This window comes from Bombus pyrosoma, linkage group LG16, assembly GCF_014825855.1.
Source record: "Bombus pyrosoma isolate SC7728 linkage group LG16, ASM1482585v1, whole genome shotgun sequence".
In the NCBI taxonomy this organism is placed as follows: domain Eukaryota; kingdom Metazoa; phylum Arthropoda; class Insecta; order Hymenoptera; family Apidae; genus Bombus; species Bombus pyrosoma.
In genome coordinates, this window is record NC_057785.1 from 8,117,460 (window position 1) to 8,140,019 (window position 22,560).

At 45.8% G+C, this 22,560-nt stretch overlaps 1 protein-coding gene across 16 annotated transcripts in view; it reads right to left on the bottom strand.

The window, feature by feature from the left end:
* The window catches only part of LOC122576346 (disintegrin and metalloproteinase domain-containing protein 11), a 74,980-nt gene extending 54,890 nt beyond the window's left edge, over positions 1–20,090 (bottom strand). For 13 of the 16 annotated variants that reach the window (XM_043746511.1, XM_043746503.1, XM_043746508.1 and 10 more), the window contains exon 1: positions 16,290–16,469. In XM_043746511.1, the coding sequence (XP_043602446.1) occupies positions 16,290–16,374 (85 nt within the window). In that variant the 5' untranslated portion in view covers positions 16,375–16,469. Of the gene's footprint in view, positions 1–16,289; positions 16,475–16,997; positions 17,145–19,142 lie in introns of those variants that run through there. The other 3 variants (XM_043746501.1, XM_043746502.1, XM_043746516.1) reach the window with 3 other exon arrangements.
* Positions 20,091–22,560: the final 2,470 nt, after the last annotated feature.

Consider the following 22,560-nt stretch of genomic DNA (forward strand, 5'->3'; position numbering starts at 1 on the left):
TCTTCGTGTATCGCAGAATCGCGTTGCTCGCAGCTGTCTTTTCTCGGCCAGCATCCACGGATGAAGGTTTATGCGCATTCGTTTCAGATTTCAAACGCTTTGCCACTTCGAACATCGGTAAAGCGTAGGAATTCTAAAACAAATACCACGCTTTTCGTCCGTCGTTGGTCGTGCGCGCCTTCCCTTGTCCTGCGCGTTTCTCGGAGTTCTCCCTCCTCCCGGCTTCCTCCATTTAATCACCTTCGATCGATCAACCACTTTCTCTCTTTTATATTCTCTTAAAGGTCCGTCGTCGTCGTTGTCCTCTCCTTTTCCTCTCGTTTTCCTCTCGCAACATCCACCGCGACACTCTCCTAACGAGTCGCTCCGACCAAGAAAATTGTGGCCAGTCTCGGCGAATCTTGGGCCAAACTTTCGTCAAACGACACAAAAAACACAATAATAAAGATACTCTGCGTCGAACTCGTTCCAAACATTTGTGAAACGTTAAACGAACCAATGGCCCGTAATGCAATTTGCCGATAAAGGTCGTTAATACCGTAGGAAAGTTTGCGCTCGGCCGGCCGGTCGCCCGCGAGCATCAAACTTTCTTTGCATTTACAGGAGAAAATTGCTCGCGGTAATGATCGATATTATTATTATTATTATTATTATTATTATTATTATTATTATTCGACCCCGTGGTCGTTAGATACTCGCTTTCCTTCGAACGGTCATCGAACGTCGATCTTTGCAGGTTCCGTTTGAAACGTCCGCAGCCCCGGAACATTCGTTCGAATAGGGAGCAGCCAACTTTCCTTGGTTGAAATTCTTTTCACGACGTAGGAGTATGGAGTGCGGGCAAGCCCGAGTATTTATTGGCTTCCATCCCATTGCTTAACTCGGTTGGCATTCGGTCAAGAGTGATTCGAGTGCTCGGAAAACATTATTCCACCTCCTTTGACCCTATCATTCTTCCCTAGCGTCGACGACGTCGAGAGAACCGAAAAACCTCTGTGCGTACGCGATTCTATTTTCCATCGACTCGCGTAAAGATATGCTTCGTTGGCGTGTGCGGTTCACACATTCGGTCCGAATTAATCAACGGGGGTAAAGGCCGGCGCGCGAGAAAAGTGCGTACCAACTCAAACGATCACGGCGTAATTAACTTGACGTGAAATTAAAATACTTTGATAATCTTTGCCGAGTACCTATATGCTTCCGATAACTTTGACGAATCTCGTAACGTATATTTTCAAATTGCTTTCGAATTTCATTAATACAGTCATGGTCATATACACGCGCCATACGCGTTTCGTGCTTCGACAACAATTTCGGACGAAACATAAGCCTCGATTCACAGCCGTTTACGCTTTGCAGCTAAACGATATGGCCGAAGAAGCGCGACACGGGTCTTCCATTCATCGAACAACCATTATCGATAGTTGCGAACACGAAACTTGCTCCGCCAAGTAACTTTGCTCCGTTTCCGAATGTCAGTGGAGATGCGGCGGGCGCTGCACACGAAGGGTAAATTATTTCTAATTGGTTCCTAATAATCGAGGCACGCTTCCGCTCGAGAGTACAGGGCATCCGAAGAGAGTTGTCTACTTCGAATTCCATTTTCTCTATTCTTTTATCTCGCAAACTTTCCAGCCGGCAGAACTTGATTTAATCCCTTAATCCTCTGATCCGTCCATCACGTTTAAGCCGCCTTAGTCGGGCCCGGTTTTTTTCTTTCGCGCATCGGAAGAATAATTTCAACGGTAACGCGAGCTTCAAACGAATAAACATTAATCTCGTCCCTGAGCATACCAGGCCGGAATTACGACGATCACGGGAACGGGGACTCGTAAGCTCGAGTAAAAAGTCCACCAGGTCCTCCAGGTTTCTCCATCGTTTTCCCCAAAAGACTCGATTTCTCGTACAACGGCACTTTGCGCTACGACATTTCTATCCTTTTATCCTTTTGAACGCGACGCAAGGCGGCGACGACGATATACGATAGAGCGTCGGCGAATCTTGACACCTCGGAACAGGAACGGAAAACGCGTTTCTACCAAACCAAATACTTTTCATCGACAGCGTATAGATTTTTCAGAGATGGTAAAAGTATTTAAACAGGCAATCGTATAATGTCATATAATAATCGTAATACATAATCGTATAATAACCACTTTAACACACTTTATACGCGCTTCAAGTAAAGTTTCCTTGCCACTTCTATGTACGTGTATTTCCACGTTACAATATAATCGTGCCGATTGCGCCTCGTTATAGTACCAACGAGATATCGGAACGTCTTGCGTATGGACATTCTCGCGAACCACTGCATTTTTAACGCTACGCGAGAAAAAGACGATAACGTAGAAAGAAACGTGGTTCGAAGCCAAAGTGAAAAAGCCCAAAGTTTGGCAAAGGCGGCGGGCATAAGGAAAACACGTTTTTAATTTGAAACATTGGATTCGCCGCAAGCATTCGTTGCCTCGAAACAGTGGAAATTGCAACATTGTTCGTAGTTACGTTAACGCACGGTATTTTACCAACTCCCTGGCGGAATTTAATTTAAGGTGGTTAATGGCTGCGTCAAAGGGACGGAAATTTGGAAAAATTCCGTTTGCAGAGGACCGAGCCAACGGTTAGATGCGTATCATCCTATCGCGTACGGTTTCATCTCGTACAGGCTGGTCCAAAGTTCACGGTACAAATCGGATCAGGGGTTATATAGATTCTATAGCTCGAAATCAGACGACAAAATCGAGCAAAATAGCAAAGTCGCGTTGGAAGCTTGCTTTTCGAAGAAATTCAGTTTGAAAATTTGCCAAGCATACGTAAATTTGCTTGATTCGCGGCTAGACAAGAGTATAGATGACACCGATTAAAGCTGTAAAAGCTATTTATTTCATTGTATCAAGTACCTTTGAAATTTCAAACTGTTTTCGATTCGAGTTCTATCTTCTGGCCAAACAGGCCTTGGACCACAAAATTTGATTACTCGTTCTCAAGTTATTTTCACACGCGGCATAACCTCACTTCCAATCGTCCAATCCTGGTCCAGCCGACGATCGATCATATTTACGTAGGCGCAAATTTTGAAACTCGATGTTATACTCGATCTCTCTTTGAGAGATATAGTATATAGAATCTGCTCGACCCCGTTCCTACCACAAGTGAAATTACAGACAAGCCTGGATAGCGGTTCACACGCGGTAATAGCAGTTGCACGCAACTTTTCAACGCAAGAAGAATCGCGCGCCGATAATTAATCGTAAATCGGTTCTTTCGCTCCGACGACGGACAGGCTCTCTCTTGATTCGCAAGAGTCGTTCCGTTCGCTTGCTCGTACGTGCTTCAATCGCTGTCCGCATATCCTTAATAACGAACATCTTCGATACGATGTTCAATTAGGAACGAGCGTTACCTTGTTAGCCGATGCAAACTCATTAATTTCAGTAGGGCAGATCGGAACTTTAGCCGTGGCCTCTTTGAGAAATCTTCAAGCTCATTAAATGCTCGGGCATGTGCGCCATTGTGCGCCATTGTGCGCCATTGTGCGCCATTGTGCGCCCGAGATTTTTCTCTCTTCTTGTCCCCTTTCGAACTTTTCAAGTAATTATTTTACGCCGATCGAGTTTGCCGCGGCTACTCGAGAAAACTTTCGCACAGTTCCCTCCCATTCTCGCCCTCTCTCCTAGTTAGTTATCAGCTTCGTCGACCAGTGCCAAATGTCCGCCGATCATTGCCAAAGTATTCTCGTTTATCGGAGGATCGCGTCGCACCTCGACCGCGCCGAGGTTACGTTCGCGACATTGGTTGCGCGCGGCATTCCGAGCGGAACGAGTTTTCGGAAAAATTAGACTTGGCCGAAGATCAGTCCGGCTATCGGTCGATAAGATACCGTGGTTCCCTTTTCAACGGGAATTCGTTTGAAGAGAGAAGGCTGGCCCTTTGAAGGTTCCAAAAGGTGGCAACGCCACTTTCGTAACGCGGCTTAATTAATGCCCGTGAAGCAAGTCCAAAGGAAGATGGGGGGCGGGGCGGGGCGGGGCGGGGCGGGGGGGGGGAGGAGGGGAACACCGGGTGAGAGGGCGCTCAAAGAAGACAAAGGTTCCTTTAAAAAATGTTAATCGAGTTCGGTCTGCCAACGCCGCTCCAATCTTGAACACGTTTCTCAAGAATTTCTTTAGAAACCCTGCTTGTTTCACAGATTTTCTGAATGCGTGCGAGAAAACGCTCGTCTCCTTCGGAAATACGTGTCCATTTCATTTGAACATGAACATTTTATCCGAAACAAATGAAATAAAAATCCTACTCCACTCGTTCATAGTCATGCGTATAATAAATGCCATCAAATAGATTTTCTACCGAAAATTAGGAAAAAGAAATTGCTAACAATACGTACGATTTCCAGGTGTCAAAATTGCGTGCCCCGCTCCTACGTATAAGCAGTTGCAAAGTAATTTTCCGTCGCGTCGTTCGAGGCTGCGAAAAACGATAGCACCGACTGCATGTTTCAGGGAAAAAGGCGGATTATGCGCGTGTGTCGCGGATTATCATCGTCCCCGTTTACCGCTCCTATGAATTATTTTCCATGGAAATTGTCTCGTTGTTATCAGCGTTGCTCGCTCGTGTCGTTGTCGATCGATCGCGATCGATGGCGAAAACAAAAGAGAGAAAAACACGTTTGTTTTCTAAATACCAATTTCAAAGTTTCGCTACCCTGGAAACGGAAAGTATACAATCATTTTATACTTTGTCTTCATGTTCAATTTTTTGTTTACTTATACAAATGTACAACAAGGATCAAAAGAACTTATTTACTTGCCAAACAGCGTGTTAGATATATGGTTTGAATATAGACGCGGTGAAGCGAGTTGATGGAGTTAATAAGATAGTTAATTACAAGATTACAAGGAATGATACGAAACGTTGGAAACACGGCAACCTATTTTCGCCTATAATTGCATAGCATCCGTAATTGTAAAGATGGACAATGGATGTCAATTCGTTGTTAGTATGCGTGCACTAGTAGAAGAATTCGAAGAATCAAGGACTTTCTCAGGAATCAAGAACAGAAGAGTACTTGTAATTGTATGTTACCTGTATCGCGTAAAGGTTGCGACGTATTGCCGTTGTAACAGCTACACATATTTTATATCCTATTTAGTAAGCGAATAAGTTTTACTCACCGCTGTTGCATATTTATTAGCGCGCCTCGAGTTCAGATTTTTAGGAAAATACTTTTGTCTCCTACTTTTTTAGTAGGTAGTTAGGCTAACGGCAAAGAGAAATTGTAATTAAATGCAAAATTGTTGGAAACTGGACCACCGGATGGGGCAATCTATCGATCGCGGATCTAGTCGATACTAACGTACGTTAGATGATATACATTGTGTATATGATAACCTCTGCCTTTGCGAAGTCGGTTAAAGAAACAAAACGGTTGTAACGTTGAAAATATAATCAATGTTTCAATCGGATTGCACCAAGCGTGCAAATACTTTGTGCACGATAGGGTGTATCGACCAACGACCAACGAACAACGTCGACGTATATCAGGAAATTAAGCGGAGTGACGCGCACTGAACGAATTATTCGAATAATTTGTCGAATAATTCCTGGCGACTACGGTGGACGAATCGGTTGGCAAAAATCTTGCCAGTGGCGAAATAACGCGAGAATCGGCGTACGCGCGTGCCAGGCTGCACTCTGCAGAGAAAGACCTACGACGGTGGTCGAAGGTAACGAGGAAATCGAGGGGAACATTGATTACGCGCGTTTCTCCGTGTCCGGCAAATTGGATTTTCTAATTTGCACGATCGATCGACGTACCTAGCTGGATATGCATATCAGCGTACGCATGCAATAGCCGCTTTAAATATTCCGAAGCCATCGGCGCACGCGGCGGTAGCCAGCGAACGGTTTGAGAATCGATCATCGAATCCAGCCGGGTACAGTGGGACGCGCACGAGCACCTACGCCGACGCGACGGCATTTTAACTAAGAGGAACGAGCGCGTTCGCATCTTTTTCTTCCACTCTCCTTCCACGTTTCGACTTTGCCAGCCCACTATGCAAATTCTTGATTAAAAATGATCAGGGCGAACGCTGAACGGAACGGTGCTAAACGGACGGATAATCGGCAGCTTAAGACCGATATGATATTCATATCGACATTCGTATCATTATTCCAGAAACGTAACAACAGCTACGGAAACTGATAAACAGTGGAGGGAAAAACAAAGTCTAAAGCTATTATGCGTGCTAATTATTTACCAAAATGGCCTGTTGCTCATTCACATTCTACACCACGGTATGTATATGTATGTAGCGTAACGTTGTACGGTAAGAGGAAAGCATCGTTTTATCTTTGCGGTTGGAGCGTTGTCTAGGAGAAACGTTCGATTATCGATCCGAACAGTTGCACGGATATTCAACGACGAGAGACGGTGTTTCATCGAACAGACGTGAAACAAGGCCGCGGGGAAGAGTCGCGGAAGCAACTTCCTTGGTAGGTTATTAGGCGACCGGTTGGTTTAGTATCGACTCGAGGGCCGTGGTTAGAATATCAGCTGTCGCGCAATTCCGAAAGAGGAGGGCCGTGGGATCGAAGCAACGGAAGTAAAGAAGAAACGGGAACAACGATCGGTAGCTGGAATCGATTTGTTCGGCTGGGCCGGGGGGTACGAATAACTCGGGGATGGAGTAACGTTATTTGCACGATTAGAGTCGTCGAGTCTCAGAGGGGGAAGGAGGTAGATGTCGGTATAGAGAGAGAGAGAGAGGGAGGGGAGGGGGGAGAACGAGAGAAGGGTGAATTCTGAAATCCAGGCAGCTCGCGGAGGGTAAATGTGCTTATTCTGCTTGAAAGGGGCGACGCGTGGAAATAAATCTAACGGGGTCGAAGCGACGATAATATCTAGCTTCCCCGAAGGCATCGCTCCATTAACCGATATCGTACAGGCTCGTCTCTTTCGCCTAGTATCCTCGGTAAAGTTATTCCTTTCGAAACGCGGAATCGCCGGCCAGTCAATTACAAGGACGACACCGTTTGTCTCCTCGGGCAACGAGAGTCGTTTCGATACAACACAGCGGAATTCCAGAACGTAGGCGGTAACGTTAAACCTAGATATTCCACCTTTCATAACAACCATGGCGAGTCGTCGTCGAGAGTAAAGTTTGTCGATGCAGTCGGTATTGAGAGGGTGCCAGAGAATTTCGAACATGTTCATGTAAGACCGTGAAAATCATCGGTCTCTGGTACGGGAGTGCGGGTCCAAGTGAATTTTCGATCCAAAATCCAAAATCCAAAATCCAAAATCCAAAAATCCCAATATACATACAACGTAATCAGAGTACAATACCTATAAATCGTTTTATCAATTAAGGCTCACTTTTACCATGTATGTGTATGCTGGTTCGCCATACTTTTACTTACTCTCATTTATAAAGCTAGCTGTTCAAGAGTGTGTCCTTGCAACTTAGGCCGATCGAATCGAAGGAAATTCGTCGGATATGGAGAGCCCCGTGTACCGTACACGGCAGTCGAACGGACACATTCCCGAGAGTACTTTCTCGCTATTGACTCTGGCGTTACTCTCCGAGAGCGGAACACTTTTTACGTATGCGTTCTCGAGTGGACACGTAATTGAAGAGTACCGAGAGCAGCTATTGCATAGAGCACCGTATCGCAAGAAACTTTCATACGGACACGTATCCTTGATTAGGAGGATACCTTTTCCGCGTTCGTCCACGCCATTTAGGGAGAACCTATCGCGCGTCCACGGATAAAGAGGGCACGAACGCCACCGTCACGTGTATTTACGATCTTTTAGTCGGCCCGTTTCACGAGGTTATCCGTTTCGCGCGAATTGAAAAATCACGCGAAACGGACTGCGAGCTGTCGCCGCGGGTCGATTCGACGAATTAACGCTGATAATTCTATGAACGGTACGCCGTTCTAATTTGTAATTCTCAGTGACGAATGCATAGAAAATTGCACACCTGCCGGGGACATTGTGTCGTGATCTCCGCGCTTGATAAACCAGCGCGCGTGTGTGCATCGATGCCGAAAGCTGATGACCTTTGAAGAAAACAGCCTATCGTCTCGACCGGAACAAAAGCTTGCAGTTTATCGAGGCAGAGACGTAGACCGTTAATACGAATCGGCCCGTTTCCGCACGGCATCTATCGAACTCGGTGTGCATTTAATGGATTCGCGAACGTGGCTCGTTCGTCACGACGTTATCTCGATTCGACGGCTCGCGCGATGTACTCGATTTGTAAATGCAGCAAGTGGAAACGCGTTTCGAGCGGTGGCGCAAGGGGACGCGAGCCGCGCGTATCAATGAAATCTGCAAAATTCGTTTCGCTTGATTTTCATTAAAAAATGGCTCGAACGCAGGTCACACTGTTGAGAAGCGATAAAAGAAAGGAAAAAGAGCAATATCGATACATGTCGATTAACGTCGTCATTGAACAGTCATTGAACACCTGCTGGATAGGTGTATCGCTTTTCATTTTCAAAATTTGCTCGCCATTCAATGTTATTGTTATAAAAGTCGGCGATAAACACCTTCGAAGCTAACACTAAAATTTGTAAAGTTCAATCATCGCAACGGTGGTGAAATTGTGAAAGCATGCGTGTACCTGTATGTAAGTGTGCGATACACACTGCACGCTGCACACTGCGCACATAAGTACGTGATAGCGTGGTAGCAGTATCGAGAAGGGAAAATGGGAGAGATACAGAGGGCGGGTACAAAGGTGGAAACAGCGAGGGAAGCGTCTAGCGTGTTCTCGTCGGAAGAGAAGACCCTTCGTCCCCTTTTCCGGGCGAAAAATCGGCCAAAAGTTCATGTATTAAAAGTACCTGCAAGGCCAATAAATTAGAACTGGCGCTCTGCCATTTCAATCTCGCGGATCTTGCTCGAGACAAGAACGCTGAAAACTCTTCCACGAGGCATCATTTTGTCGGCGGCCGACTTGATTAATTGCTTCGCACGAATCGATTGATGACTTCCCACTCGGATATTTACGTCAGCTTTTCCGAAACACACAGTCCATAGTTTGCCAAATAGCGATTACTTTTCATGTATGACAACTTACCGCCTGAGAACCGTTTAATTTTGTTACATGACCGAATTTGCGTCTTTTCTTCGATATCCTTCTCATCTATTCTTCCATATTCCTTCCATCTATTTGACTGATACATATATATATATATATTTTTTTTTTTTTTTCACGCGCCCATTCAAATATATATTAATTACATATAATGTATAAGAAGAATCAAACAGGAAGGAAAAATCAGCCGGCCAGCTATTTAGAGAAAAAACACGAAATCTTTGGGGAAATTTCGATCAAGCGTCGTCACCCGGTGATAACCGTGGCAGGCATACCTGATCGTACTTGACTTTCTTTATTTTCTTTTCCCTCTTTTTTTTTTCTTTTCGACGGCGTGCAATCAGTAAGTTATCATACACGAGAAAGTGTCACTTATACTTATTAGTGGTATTTATCAATCTGTAAATTGTCACGAGATCGTCACGAATACGCGACACATTGAATGACAAGGAACAACTTAAACGTCGGAAAATCAATATCCTTTGTAGGGAGCATGGCCGCTCGGGAGGTTAACGCGCGCCTTCTATTCCAAGGAAATGTATTTCTTCTCTTCCTAGGGCAGCCCATTATTAAGCGAGTTATTAGGCAAACGAGAGAACGACGGCAGGGCGACGACGCACAGAGCGGAAGAAAGAGCCTACGATAAAGGAAACGGTAGAGGCAAAGAGACGGAGGTATCCCCCTGTACAACACGGTTCTCCTGCAACACGATTTCGCTCTAACAGAGCGTCCGAGAATCAGGGAAATGCTCGATTTCGATAAAGAAAACGCCGCCGCGTAAATGGATACCTAGCCGATTGTTTGGCAGTGACGAAAAAGGGAATCTTTATGTAACGTTAATGTACCGCGCCGAACAAGCAAAGTTTATAAAATGAGAAGAGTAGAAAGTAACACGATTTTACAGAGTGGCCTATAATTTGATAAACGTAATAAATAACTAGCTACCATATATACCTGCTACAGTATAGATGACTGTTACCGATATGGTAACAAACTTTTAGTTCAGCATTTACCAAGATTTCTGGCGTATCAGTTTTAAACATCCCTTGAATTTCGCTGTATAGCTCTTTCAGTCGTGAAAAGAAATAGTATGCTGAATAGTAGTAGTACGCTGTTGTTAACTTTCCCGCAACCTGACCTTACTTTTTCTACTAATTCTTAGTTTCGTACTTACAATGCGGAATTTTTTTTCCTATACGCGGAGAGGATACACCTCTGAGAGGTAGCGTACAGTACCGTACAGGTTACAAACAGACGTAATCGAGTCGGCAAGGTTGACCAAACACAGTACAAAATATTCTACTTAGGTAAGGTATTCGAAATGGAGAAAAGAAAGCTCGAAGGCGGCGAGCTTTGTCCCGAGCTTTTATTCCAGCCTTACGTGAATTGCGCACATATTAGACAAGTGTGGATGTTGCACAACTGCCGCTCGGTTGCGTTCCGCTAAAATTGCTGGCCCGCGTCTCAAGTCCGCGTTTTCCACCGCGACCAACCTTCTCGCAAAGTGCCAAGGACGTTGTGACAAGTGTTCGGGCCGCCGCTCTATTTCAAATTATACCCACTATCGTGTACTCTATTCTTATCTGTCAGCGTCATTCTCTCATTCTTCGTTTCTTCGTTTCTCCGTTTCTTCGTTTCATCCCTCCCACCTCCCTCCCGCTTGTGGCAATAATCTCTGCTTCGCCAGCCCAGTCTTATCCGCCCATATATATATTGCCCAAATTGACTATGTAAATTTAAGTACACACGTATACATATATCGATGGGTAACTGTACAAATATTATACGTCCACCTTTAGCGCTTTCGAGAAAAAAAACTCTCTCAACCGCTTTTAGTGTTTCATTTCATTTCGAAAGCGTACAGCCGTGGGTTTCAGCGATTATTTTTCAACGATGACAAGTATACTCGACAGTGACAGAGTAAACGCACTTGCCGTAGAGTCGGAATTACATTATAGCGGAAGGACAAATCTTTCCAGTTGTACCATTTTTTGGATAATCTCTATTTTGATCGTTTATCGTTTATCGTTTATCGTTCATCGTTTAACGTTTAAAGATTCGTTGATACTATTTGCAGGATTCAAGATTCCACTAATTGACAAACGAAATGCGAATAATCGATATTTGGAAGAGAAAAATTAGAAATTGAAAGTTTTATTTATTTTTAGGAGAGAGATATCTAATCCGCTGATTATCGTTCTAAAACGCGTTACAATTTCCTACAATATGTTCCTTGTTGCACTCAAATGTTTTAGTTAGAGGTGAAGAAGCAGCAGTAAAAGCGATATCCTTTCTCTATGGCGAGAATACTCATCGTTGAGGATAAATTTGCCAACTTTTCGCGAGTATACTTGACTACTTCCATCTTAGAAACATAAAACGAGAAAGATATCGGTATATAACCTTATTTTCTAATAAACGCTCTTTTTCTATAGATCTATAGATATATCTCCGAAAGATGTACGTACGTAGATACATGTATCACTGGTCATAACAGTGTTATTTAATAAGGTGAAATTTACTATGTTAACTGCTACTTAAACTTCCAAATTAGTCACGAGAAATATGATTGTTATACGGCATAAAGAGACAATCGACAACTATTTGTAGCACAGAAAAGCTCTAAAATGCGACGCACAATATCTGCGCGGTAAACCGTATGAGATATCTCTTACGTCCTCTAGTTCTCGAGTCACGAATGATTCAAGAAAGTGTTCAAAGTGTCTGCCTCGTACCTCTTTACAGACACACTTTACAGTTACTACGCTACGTACACGCTTTAGCATTAACTGCGTACACAGCTGTAGCGTGTCTTGAATAACATCGATCGACATGACTCGGATAGAATTTCAGACAATCGGTATTTTATACTCGCCAGAGTTCATTACCGTCCCAGCAGAGGGAAAATAAAAATTCTAATCGTCGCATAGATCGAATTATGCTTGATTTTGATTGCTGGGTATGCAGGCGACGCTAAGGCGTGCAGCGTGTGTCGAGACACGAGGCAATCATTTTCAATATTTTCCTTAATCCACGACTCCATAGACGTGCGTGCATACGTATGTTCGCCTATGTTCACAGGATGTCATTTTACTTATTTTAACGTGTAAATTCGATCCTGTATTTGCCCCGTGGTTCCATGGTCGGTGAAATTTCACGTAAACTGGATATTTGACTGGACATTTGCGTGCAGTAACCCAACGATATTTCGTTAGCCTTAACGTCGGGCTTCTCCGTTCGAGGACGGTATGCGGCAAATATCCTGCGACATAGTTTTCTTTACGCTTAATCGTGCTCGTGGCCCCTCGCTCGCGGTTTTCTACCCGACCCTGGCTTCGGATTTAGTTTCCACCCCTCGACTAAATCGCCTAGGTAGAGTGGCAGTTTCGGAGAGCCGCTTGCCGCGGCTCGGCCTCCCCGATCGTCAGCAAATTGATATTGGATCCAGTTCCACGGAACTTTAACTCAAACGAAACTTGTAACACACGACGAACGAATCGACCTCGGCACGACGATGCCACGATGCCACGATGCGTATCGCGTAAGAGAAATACGTCCATGCATCATCGAAATAGCTGGCGATAGGGATCGCGGGAAAAAGGAAAAACACTACATTAGGGGTGATCACGCGAACGCGGTCGCGTCGCGTCACGTTTCGAGGAAGCGGACCGCCGATGGTCCGGCGATTCTCGCCCCGAGGACACTCTCGAGCTCGTAGATTCGCTCGGTGTTTCACGATGATCGATACACGCTATTCCTCGATGAATCGTGACGAACCGTCAAGCTTTTCACTCCCGACGTTTTGGCCAGCTGTAAATCTGTTTTTCTAATGCTTGTTAATATCGCGAGAATTAATTGGAATTGAAAAAGTGGGTCTCGAACTCGTTATATTTACTTCTTCCGTTTCTTCCCCCCCCACCCCTCCCTTCCTTTATTCTCTCCCGTTTGATCGCCGTTGGAAATTAATATCGAGATTTCTCTGGGTGTCTCTCTTCCGTGACGAAATCTCGCGTAATTTCAATTTAATTAGAGAGAAAGCGCGAGTTTGTTCTCTCAACTTACGAAGCAGTGTGTGGTGCGCGTGCGTGCGTGCGTGCGTGCGTACGTGCGTACGTACGTACGTGTGCGCGCGCGCGCGCGCGCGCACGCGCGCCCCTGTGTGTGTGTTTGAGGGAGGAAGAGAGCGAGAGAGAGAGGGAGAGAAGTGGTCTGTAGCGAATCGCTTTTATCCGGGAGAACTGGCCCGTGGATCGATTTTAATTCGCGTTTTCGTTGATACGTTTAAATCGGGTCTCGCGGCACGTAGGTATGCGTGTCAGTGCACTCGTGACCCATCTCGTTCTTCGATGACGTCATTGCTCGCTGCGCTTAAACCTATGACGAATATGGCGCGCTAGGGAAACGGGAGTGGCTGGCAGGGTTCTTTTAACCGGCACTCGAACGGTGAAACGCGATCGGGAGAGCGAGGAACAGTGCTGCGGGGTCGCTCGGACGAATTTACACGCTGTCGGCGATCGTTTGATCGGCCCACGACCATCCGATGCCACCAGTTTACCCACGAGAAATTAATTGCAATTTTTACGCTGGCTGGTTCCAAAGGACGCCGACGCGTAATCGAGTATTTCATGGCCAGCTGTTTCGAGTGGAGAAGTCGAGCCGTGCGCTACTCCCGTCGATTCCAATCAGATTTTCTTAAGAAGATCAGCTTGAAAAGTTACATCCGGTAATTAACGGCGGAACGAAGCGCCCTACAAAGTCGGCCAAACAAATGGGATTTCGAAGGAAGTCGCGGATCAGCCAACGATTCGTTCGATTCCGAACAGATTAATGGAAATACCTGCATATTATGAGCTTTGTATAAAGTCTGTATAAAATCGCGGAGGATGGCCCGGATGGCGGGAAAATAGAAAATTTTTACGCCTTCGGACATTTAAAATTCTAAGGAAGCGTCGTACTACGAGTCCCGAGGCATCGTAAAAGTAAAGCAACTTACGGCAAATGCGACATGCAAGTATGAATAAATTGTAGGCAAATTTTATGTGCACAAAGTGTTACGCCTTGACGCTTTGTCGCTAGGCTCCTTTCTCGATTGGGGGAACACGAGCATCGCCATGCGTTCCTATATTTCTCCAGCGGATCGCCATTCGTCATCGAATCGTCTCGTTTTTCGAGCTGCCGCCCCTTTTCCCTCGAGTCAGCTCGTGGTAACGCGCGCGCGGTTCCACGGTAACGCACGGAGCAGCGACAGCGACGGTCCATCCCGAAATCCATCCGGTGACGTTCGAACGATAACGCGATACACAGATAGGTAATTAATCACGTCGATTAATCGATCGAATCTCGATTCAGTCTGTATACGCAAATATGTGGATCGTCATATCGTGACATGTTTATGACGCTTAGCCAGCCGGTGACGCAAACTTCATTATACATAATAGCGCGACAGAACGTCGCCTGCCTCTCCGTGCAAAAATTAATCACGCTCGCGGTCATGCGCGGCCGCGACTACGGATACTATTTCCAGTTTCCAGGCTGAGAAGGATAAAAGAAAGTCTTAATCACCGGTTGCAGACGATATCTCTTTTAGAAATAAAATAATAAAGCAACTGGAACACCGTCGCTCCAGTTCCTTCGTACATAATTGTACTCTGCTACTTGTCGAGAAAGAAAATTCAATTTGGCTGATTTCCACGTTTCTTCGAGAGACGCATTATTTATCTAGCGTGGAGACAGCGTGCGCCGCTCGCGTCTAAGTATTTACACTCGCCGCGGTCTCGCGTGAACACGTCCATGCACCATCAGGGGAAATCGATACGAGATTACGCAGCGACTTATTAAGATTAACGTTTGCGTGCAAAACGTACAACATAAGCGTGTGGTTTTCGCCACGCACAGTGGCGAATCGCGACATGCAAAGTGCGTAACAGTAGTAACGTAACGGGATATTATGAATAATGCTGTTTCTGGATTCAACGCGGCGGAAATGCGCGACAATGGTTACGTATTACGCCCTGTCTATTCAAGATACGATCTCTATTTCTATCTCCATCTATCGCGAAATCGCTCCTTCGATCGCCCAACGAGATTTCTCTCCTTTCTACCTCTATTTTCTTATTTCGTTTCGTTTCGAACGAGACTCGCTCGAGTCGTCGAGCTCTTTGGCGAAAGAGAGAAAGAAAGAAAGAAAGAAAGAAAGAAAGAAAGAAAAAAACGAAAAGGAAAAAAGCCGCGAAGGAAATGGAATAAAAAGTAGAGACGGCAAAATTTGCCGTGAAAATGTAGAGAGTTGGCCCGAGGAGAACAGCCAACCCTACACTCGCGAAACGATATCGTCGTGTCGTATGTAACACACGTTGGAGGGAAATGGTTCACTAGAGGCTCAACGCACGCTGTATATAGCGCTGCCTTTATATTTGAGTGTCGGTAGACGGAAGAGGATGAGAAAGGATCCGGGAGGCCGGATAACAATCACCGAATATTCTCGACGGTCTGCAACAGGCAATCGTGTGTAACCGGAACACACGCCATGCCAGCCTGGCCAACGATTAACGACCGCGTCCGAGCAGAATTTACGAGAACGAGCAGAGGAAAGATCAGACGGAGAGACGAAAAGACGTGCGCGAAGGAGGCAGCTAAAACTGGCACGTAACGACCAACGACCACGTATAAAATTACAGGATCGCGTGCCAACAAGCATACATCGGGTAGAGAGGAAGCAAGGAAGGAAGGAAGGAAGGAAGAAAGGAAGCAAGGAAGGAAGGAAGGAAGGAAGGAAGGAAGGAAGGAAGGAAGGAAGGAAGAGTGGCCCGGAGGTGAGAGGCTTGGAATTCCTAGGACGCGGAGAAATCGCTGATCGAGCATGGCCATGCTGGCTACTCTCGCTTTACCCGAAGGAAATTCCCCTTGAATGGGAAATTTCCCCTCGGAACGGTTGGAGTGTAGCGGCTCGGTCACTTTGTTCGATCGCGAGGACCACGAGAAACAATTGATAGCAGTGAGCTACTAAGATGGAAATGGATAGACACTGATGGTAGACTAGACTGCAAATAGGCAGCACAGGCGAGCGATAGTAGGGGGAAATGGGCAGACAAACAGATAGGATAGGCAGGCAGGCAGGCAGGCAGGCACAAGCAAACAAGCGAGCAGGCAGATCTGCGGACAAATAGGCAGGCAGGCAGGCGTTACCTCGCTTGGACGTGCTGTCGGCGCTGCTAATAAATCCAGGTACGGCAATCACGAGAACAAAGAGTCCACAGTGTAGCCAAAACATGTTTACGTCTTAACAACATTGTTTAATTCCATTTTACATGACGCTCGTAAAACACTACGATGGCGGTGGTGCTCATGTCGCGCATAATCAGCGATACTACCTGGTCGCCAGTTGGATCATGAGTACACGACTGACTGACTGGGTTACGCGGTTCGGGTAGGAGCGTAGAAGCGAGCGAAAAGCGAGAACCGAGGGCTGTGAGTGGTATATAGGGGCGCACAACCAAAAATGGAATAGAAAGGAGGGAGAGCGGATAAAGGAACGAAAGAGCAAACAAGCGAAAAACCGAGCGAAAGATTCCGGAGGGAACAACCGATACCGGGATCTAAATGGAAAGAACGAGAAGCAGATGCGAGAAACGGAGAGAAATCGGTCAAGGTAGAAGAGAATAACGAGAAAGGAGGAATAAAGCGGATAAGGACAGAGAAAGATGGAAAGAGAACCAAAGAATGTGAGATAGCGAGAGAGAGAGAGAGAGAGAGAGAAAGCGAGAGAGAGAGAGAGAGAGAGAGAAAGCGAGAGAGAGAGAGAGAGAGAGCGAGAGAGGCAGACGCAGAACGAAAGAGAGAATTTGTAGAGAGGAGAGGAAAGTAGAGAAGGCTTGCGGCGATAGGAGGACAAACCGGCACCGACGGTATAGAACGACGGGTCCTCCTAGAACATCGCGAATCTCCTGGTACACTGGACGACACGCGATAATGCACCACGCTAGCGCACTACTTCCGCGATCTGGTCCGTACGTCGAAGGATACCCCCTACTCGCGCGCGCCCAGAGAGAGTGAAGGTCCCGGTCTCGAATCACGCCTCGGCTGCCATCTTCTACCTACGCCGGGAGTCTGGAGTATGAAAATATTCTCTGCTGCCTCCTCCAACCCCTCGCGTCCCTCGCCTCCCCACCCAGCACCCCACCCCGGAGAAGCTTTCCATGTAACCCCTCTACAAGCTCTCGCCCCGTCTCCCACCCCTGCTTTCTACACCCGCTTCGTTCACCCGCGCCGTACACCCGCGCAGAGCCACCATCAGCTTGGGACCACCTCTTATCGATTCCTGCGCCATTTCCCGTCATTCCTGTCAAATCAATAACGCGGTGGCGGCAGCGCCGGTGGTGCTGCTTCGCCGGTGGTGGTGCTACCGGTCCTAGTAGTGGTGGTGATGGTGGTGGTGGCGGCGGCGGCGGCGGCGGCGGCGGCGGTGGCGGCGACGGCGGCGGCGGTGGTGGTGGCGGTGGTGGTGGTGGTGGTGGTGGTGGTAGTGGTGGTAGTGATGGTGGTGGTGGCGGTGGCGGTGGCGGCGGAGGAGCCGGTGCCGGTGCCGGTGCCGGTGCTGTGCCGGTAGCGGTGGCGGTGGCGGTGTCGGCGGTAGCGACCACCGCGGCGGCTCCTTCTTCGCCATGGATCAAGCACAGATACAGAGATGCGAAATCCCCAGCCGAGCGAACCACCATTTTCCACCGTTACGATCACGAACCACCGCCGTCCGAAAGATGGGACACTGGCCGCCTCACCTGCATCCCTGCCGGACCTCGTCACCCGGACGTTGCCCCGCGATACCACCGCTCTTCCACCCACAAATTTTCCTACCCGATCTCTCTCTCCCTCTCCCCTCCGCTCCCCATCACCCTCCCCCTGCCGTTCTCCCTCTCAGCCTGTATTCATACATCACACATCATATATCGCGTCGCGCGATCGTCGACCGATCGCCTCCTAACGATCAGCGGCCTCCTGGACCATTCTCGCTACACCAGCTCGCCTATCTCACCTCTCCTTTCTTCTCTCGAGCACCTCTGCCGCGTGTGTATCGATTTCGAAAGAGTGAAAAAAAGAAAAAAAAAACTGGAAGAATACCGAGCACTTTTGTTTGGACAAAAGTCTGAGGACGAGTCGAGATCGCGGCGAGAACGCGGTCTTTGCTAGGGCTCTTGCAAGGGTAGAGCGCAGCTTATTCGTGCCTTTTATCGTTTACATGTACATTCGCGCGCGCGCGCGTGAACACACATACACGACCGGCATACAAGATCGAGTGTGCCTATTCAGCTCGCCTCGCTAACGAAATTTCCTAGCATCTTACCTGCTGGTTTCGCACATAGTACGGACACCGAGCAAGCGCGATCTCACATCCCTAAATTTACACGTTGTGACGAGCAGCTGGCATCTGCTGCGACTTTGCGATACGCGTTATTTACAACGACCAATCTCGTCGCGTGGCGCAACGTTTATTTCGCGACTGTGATTCGTCGGTAGGCGAGCCAACGTAAATAACACGAAGCGATCGATGCTGAAAATACATTGTCGAAACGCGCCGGCCAATTAAACGATATGAAACTCTTCGAATTTTGAAAAGCCCTGGACGCTCTCTCGATTCGCGAAGCAACAAGGACGCGGCACGGTACGTCGACAAAAGGAAAACAGATTTGTCGTGAAACACAAGTGAAAACCAGCGAAACCAGCTCTCGCCTGTACACTGTACACTTTCACGGAAAGCGTGTATGGTCACTGGCTCGATATTCTTCGACCGAGCAAACAAATTTCATCGAAAGTTCGTATACCGCGTATTATTCTCCCGTTCGATTCCCCTATCGAGTCTCTCCTTCTCGCTGGAAACCCTGCTCTCTTGCGTTCTCGAGAAAGGATTTTACAACGACGAGGAATTTTTATCCACTTTACCCGTATATTTCACCGAGCTATTTATTTGTTATTCGTTTACGCGTTTACCGCAACTTTACCGCGTCTGTTCTGCCGTGATTTGGCAACACGCGTATAGACCCGTACCTCGGATATAATTAGCCGACGATGCCAATCTCGCATCGTAATCTCGTATCGTGTTCGAAGAATAAAACCGGTCGCCACGATCTAAATGCGCGCAGGTACGCGTCTCGAACGCGATCCGCCTACGAACTGCAGCCGACAGTTTTCCTTTTCGTAAAGGCACGAAAGCAGCGAACTGTAGCCAAACAACAGGTGCACGCGGCTCGCCTATCGATATCGTCTAATAATTGTCAGGGATATCGTGCCGCGTGATTGCGCGAGCAACGAATTTCGAACCCTGGTACGATGAACCTGTCGGTGCGTGCACATGGTTTTTCCGGATTGGCTGCCACACGTGTCGACGTTGTCTACCGACAACTGTCCGTCAGTGTTGACTTGGCCTAATTATTACCGAGCATCCAGGATAAAGATGTATTCTATCGAAAAATTGTGCAGCAATTTCGCTGACCAGCCACTTGCGAATCGCTGACTCCGACAATCGAATCTCCGGCTCCGTTTTCAGCATCCTTCGATTCGTTTTCTATGTATAATTCGATACGAAAAAAGTATTCCGACGCTCGTCTTTCCTTCTTTCATACGTATACGTTATAGAAAATATTTTGTAGTCTCGTTGGCGCTATAACGGGACGCGGCTAACGAGATAATACTGGTCAAATTTGAAACGAATGCGAAAGAAGTTGCGTATAAAAGTTACGATATATATTTATTGGCATTGCGAATGTTTATCGGTAAACTGTTCCCGATTCACATTTTCAACTCTTGCTTCCTTTCTGCCGTAAGTTAACGTTTCACGTAGCTAAAACTTACTCGAGAAATGCTTTCAAATGACGAAAATCGCATTAAAGTCAACGATCGTCGTGATTAGCTCGAACATAGCTCGAGACGTATATACGTGTAGAATACGTATAGACCAGGAACTATATTTTATACTATGTATAGAAGCTAGATATTTATGATATATACAATTTACGATATAATATAATGTATAATATATATATATGTACATACAAACAAAGAAACAAATTCTCTCAAACAGAAGAACAAAATTACAGCCAAGATACTGCATATTATATTTTCTGCGATAAGTTGAAATATAAATGAATAGATTACGAACGATTTTATTACAGTTGACGCGTTGCAGCTAGAGATTACACGAACCGGTATTTGTGAATCACGGGTGATCCGATCACGTTCGTTAGCAATTCACTTTCACGGTGATTTGTGATTTTTCGTGATCGCTTCCGATTAACGGCAAAAGCACAACTGTTCTTTGTTTACGCGTCGCGTAACCTTATCTTATATTAACTTATATTAACCTAATCTTATATTAACGATATCAAACATGAACATGACGATTTTGAAATCGAGAAGAATTAATATCTCACTCTTTGAAACACCGATACGAGATAAAGTAAGGAAAATTGAATTATTTTCCATTTTTAGTATTAAATCATTGTTTTTGCTTGGTCGCTGGTACAGGTCATATAGTCATAAAGCATCGTCAATAGTCATAAAGCCAAGCTGATTCTCTTCACGTTTGTTCCGAACCTACCGTATTAACGTGTTACACGGCAGATACCTATAAACAGGAATTTCAAATGATCCTGTTGCAATTAATACGTTGCATTGTATCTGCGTCGCTTTATTCAACCGAACCATATTACGATATACCTTAACGATATTATCGATATATCGTCAAGTATCAATAAGATAACTCATCCATAACCCACAGTCGCAATAGACAGCTGCTTCTCCGTTAAATTGCCGTTCATTAAATTTTCACAACGTTCGGATCGCAATGTCGTGGATCGCGCAACGGTGTCGTTCGAGTACAAGTCGAAAGATTTTCTGTTACGGGTCCGGTTACTCGGCCCCGGGTACCCAGCCCCGACGACCGCCACCGTTCCACGGCAGGAAATTTGTTCTCCAGCGACACGTATTTGCAAAGGGAAACGCTCGTTCGCTCGTTGACTAATAAAGTAAAGTAAAGTAAAGTCAAATATCGGGGAAGAAGCGCGCTCGGTATATTCGCAACGTTGCGCGTTAGATAACGTGTCTGTTATTATAAATTACGAGATGGAGCGTCGATTCGAGCAGTGAGCTTGCAAACCGCGAGTAGCCTAGTTGCATCTTCGCGGTCAACGATCTTCTGATTCTGGCGCAGTGCGGATGCTTAAAAATTTCTTCTACCGATCGTTCGACGTGTAACCTGTAAGCCCCGGCGGAGACCATGGATAACGTGATAACTTGCAATCGAAACAAGTAATTGAATAATTTATTCGTCCCTCCTTCGTCTCTCGTATCGATTTTCTCTCTTCGATTTCTTCCTCGATCTAGCCCCAATCTAGCAAAGATAAAGCGTAAGATAAGCGTAGACTTGGACTCTAAACGAGCCTAGGTACGTACACACGTGTCGGTAACAAACACATTTGTTCACTGTATACACACCAGGGGGATCGTTTATTGGTTACAAGGACACTTATTGGTTACATTCAACGGAAGACTCTAACAAATACTTTACTTTATTTGATATTTTTCATTTTATTTATATAATATCTTACATTTTGTATTGTTTATTCGTCTGTTTAGTTGTTTATTTACCAAGTATAACGGATTAACGAAAAGAAATAAAAGGGAATTTGTACGATAGAAAAAGAAAAGGAACGAGAATAGACATCCATGAAGCAAAGAGACAGCGACACGGTATAAAAGCATGAAGAAAAGTTACAGCATAACATCGTCGTAAAAAAACGGTCAGCAGATTGTCTTAACCGTACGATTTATGCATTTATTGCTATTAGCAGCCATACTACGTGCAATGTTGCACGTGTTGCGTATGAAACGATAGATGACTTCTTAAACTTGTTGCTGGTACGTCGAGGAGGAGCAATTGCACGATATCCGGACAGTGAACAATACCTTTAGCTAATTTACTAACGAAGATTATATCGGATCTAAACTACCCCAAATTCCTCATTAATCAAATGATTTTAAACAATTAAAATTCATGCTTATGGGAAATTTGATGGTGTAAACGGATTGCAGGTAATATGCAAATATGTATAAAACATCCGAATGATTTATTTTAGTATAGTACTCGTTACTTGATACATAATACTGCGTAAATACGTATAGTATCTAGTATGTAGAACGATCTTCCATCCACGTTTCATTCTCTTCACTATCTCCATAAAAATGTAAATTTTTTCTCCATAAGAAGAGAATTAATTCTATATTTAAACTGTACGAATACTTTTGACCGTCACTGCATATCGGTTTTTCAAGTTCAACGACGACGACGAGTGTTACGTCGACGACGCGACGACATTCGAGTGTCGACTATCGGTTGGCGCATCATTGATAAACGCCTTATCGAATTATCGACATCGAGTGGCAAGGTAAATGTAATACACAGAGGCAA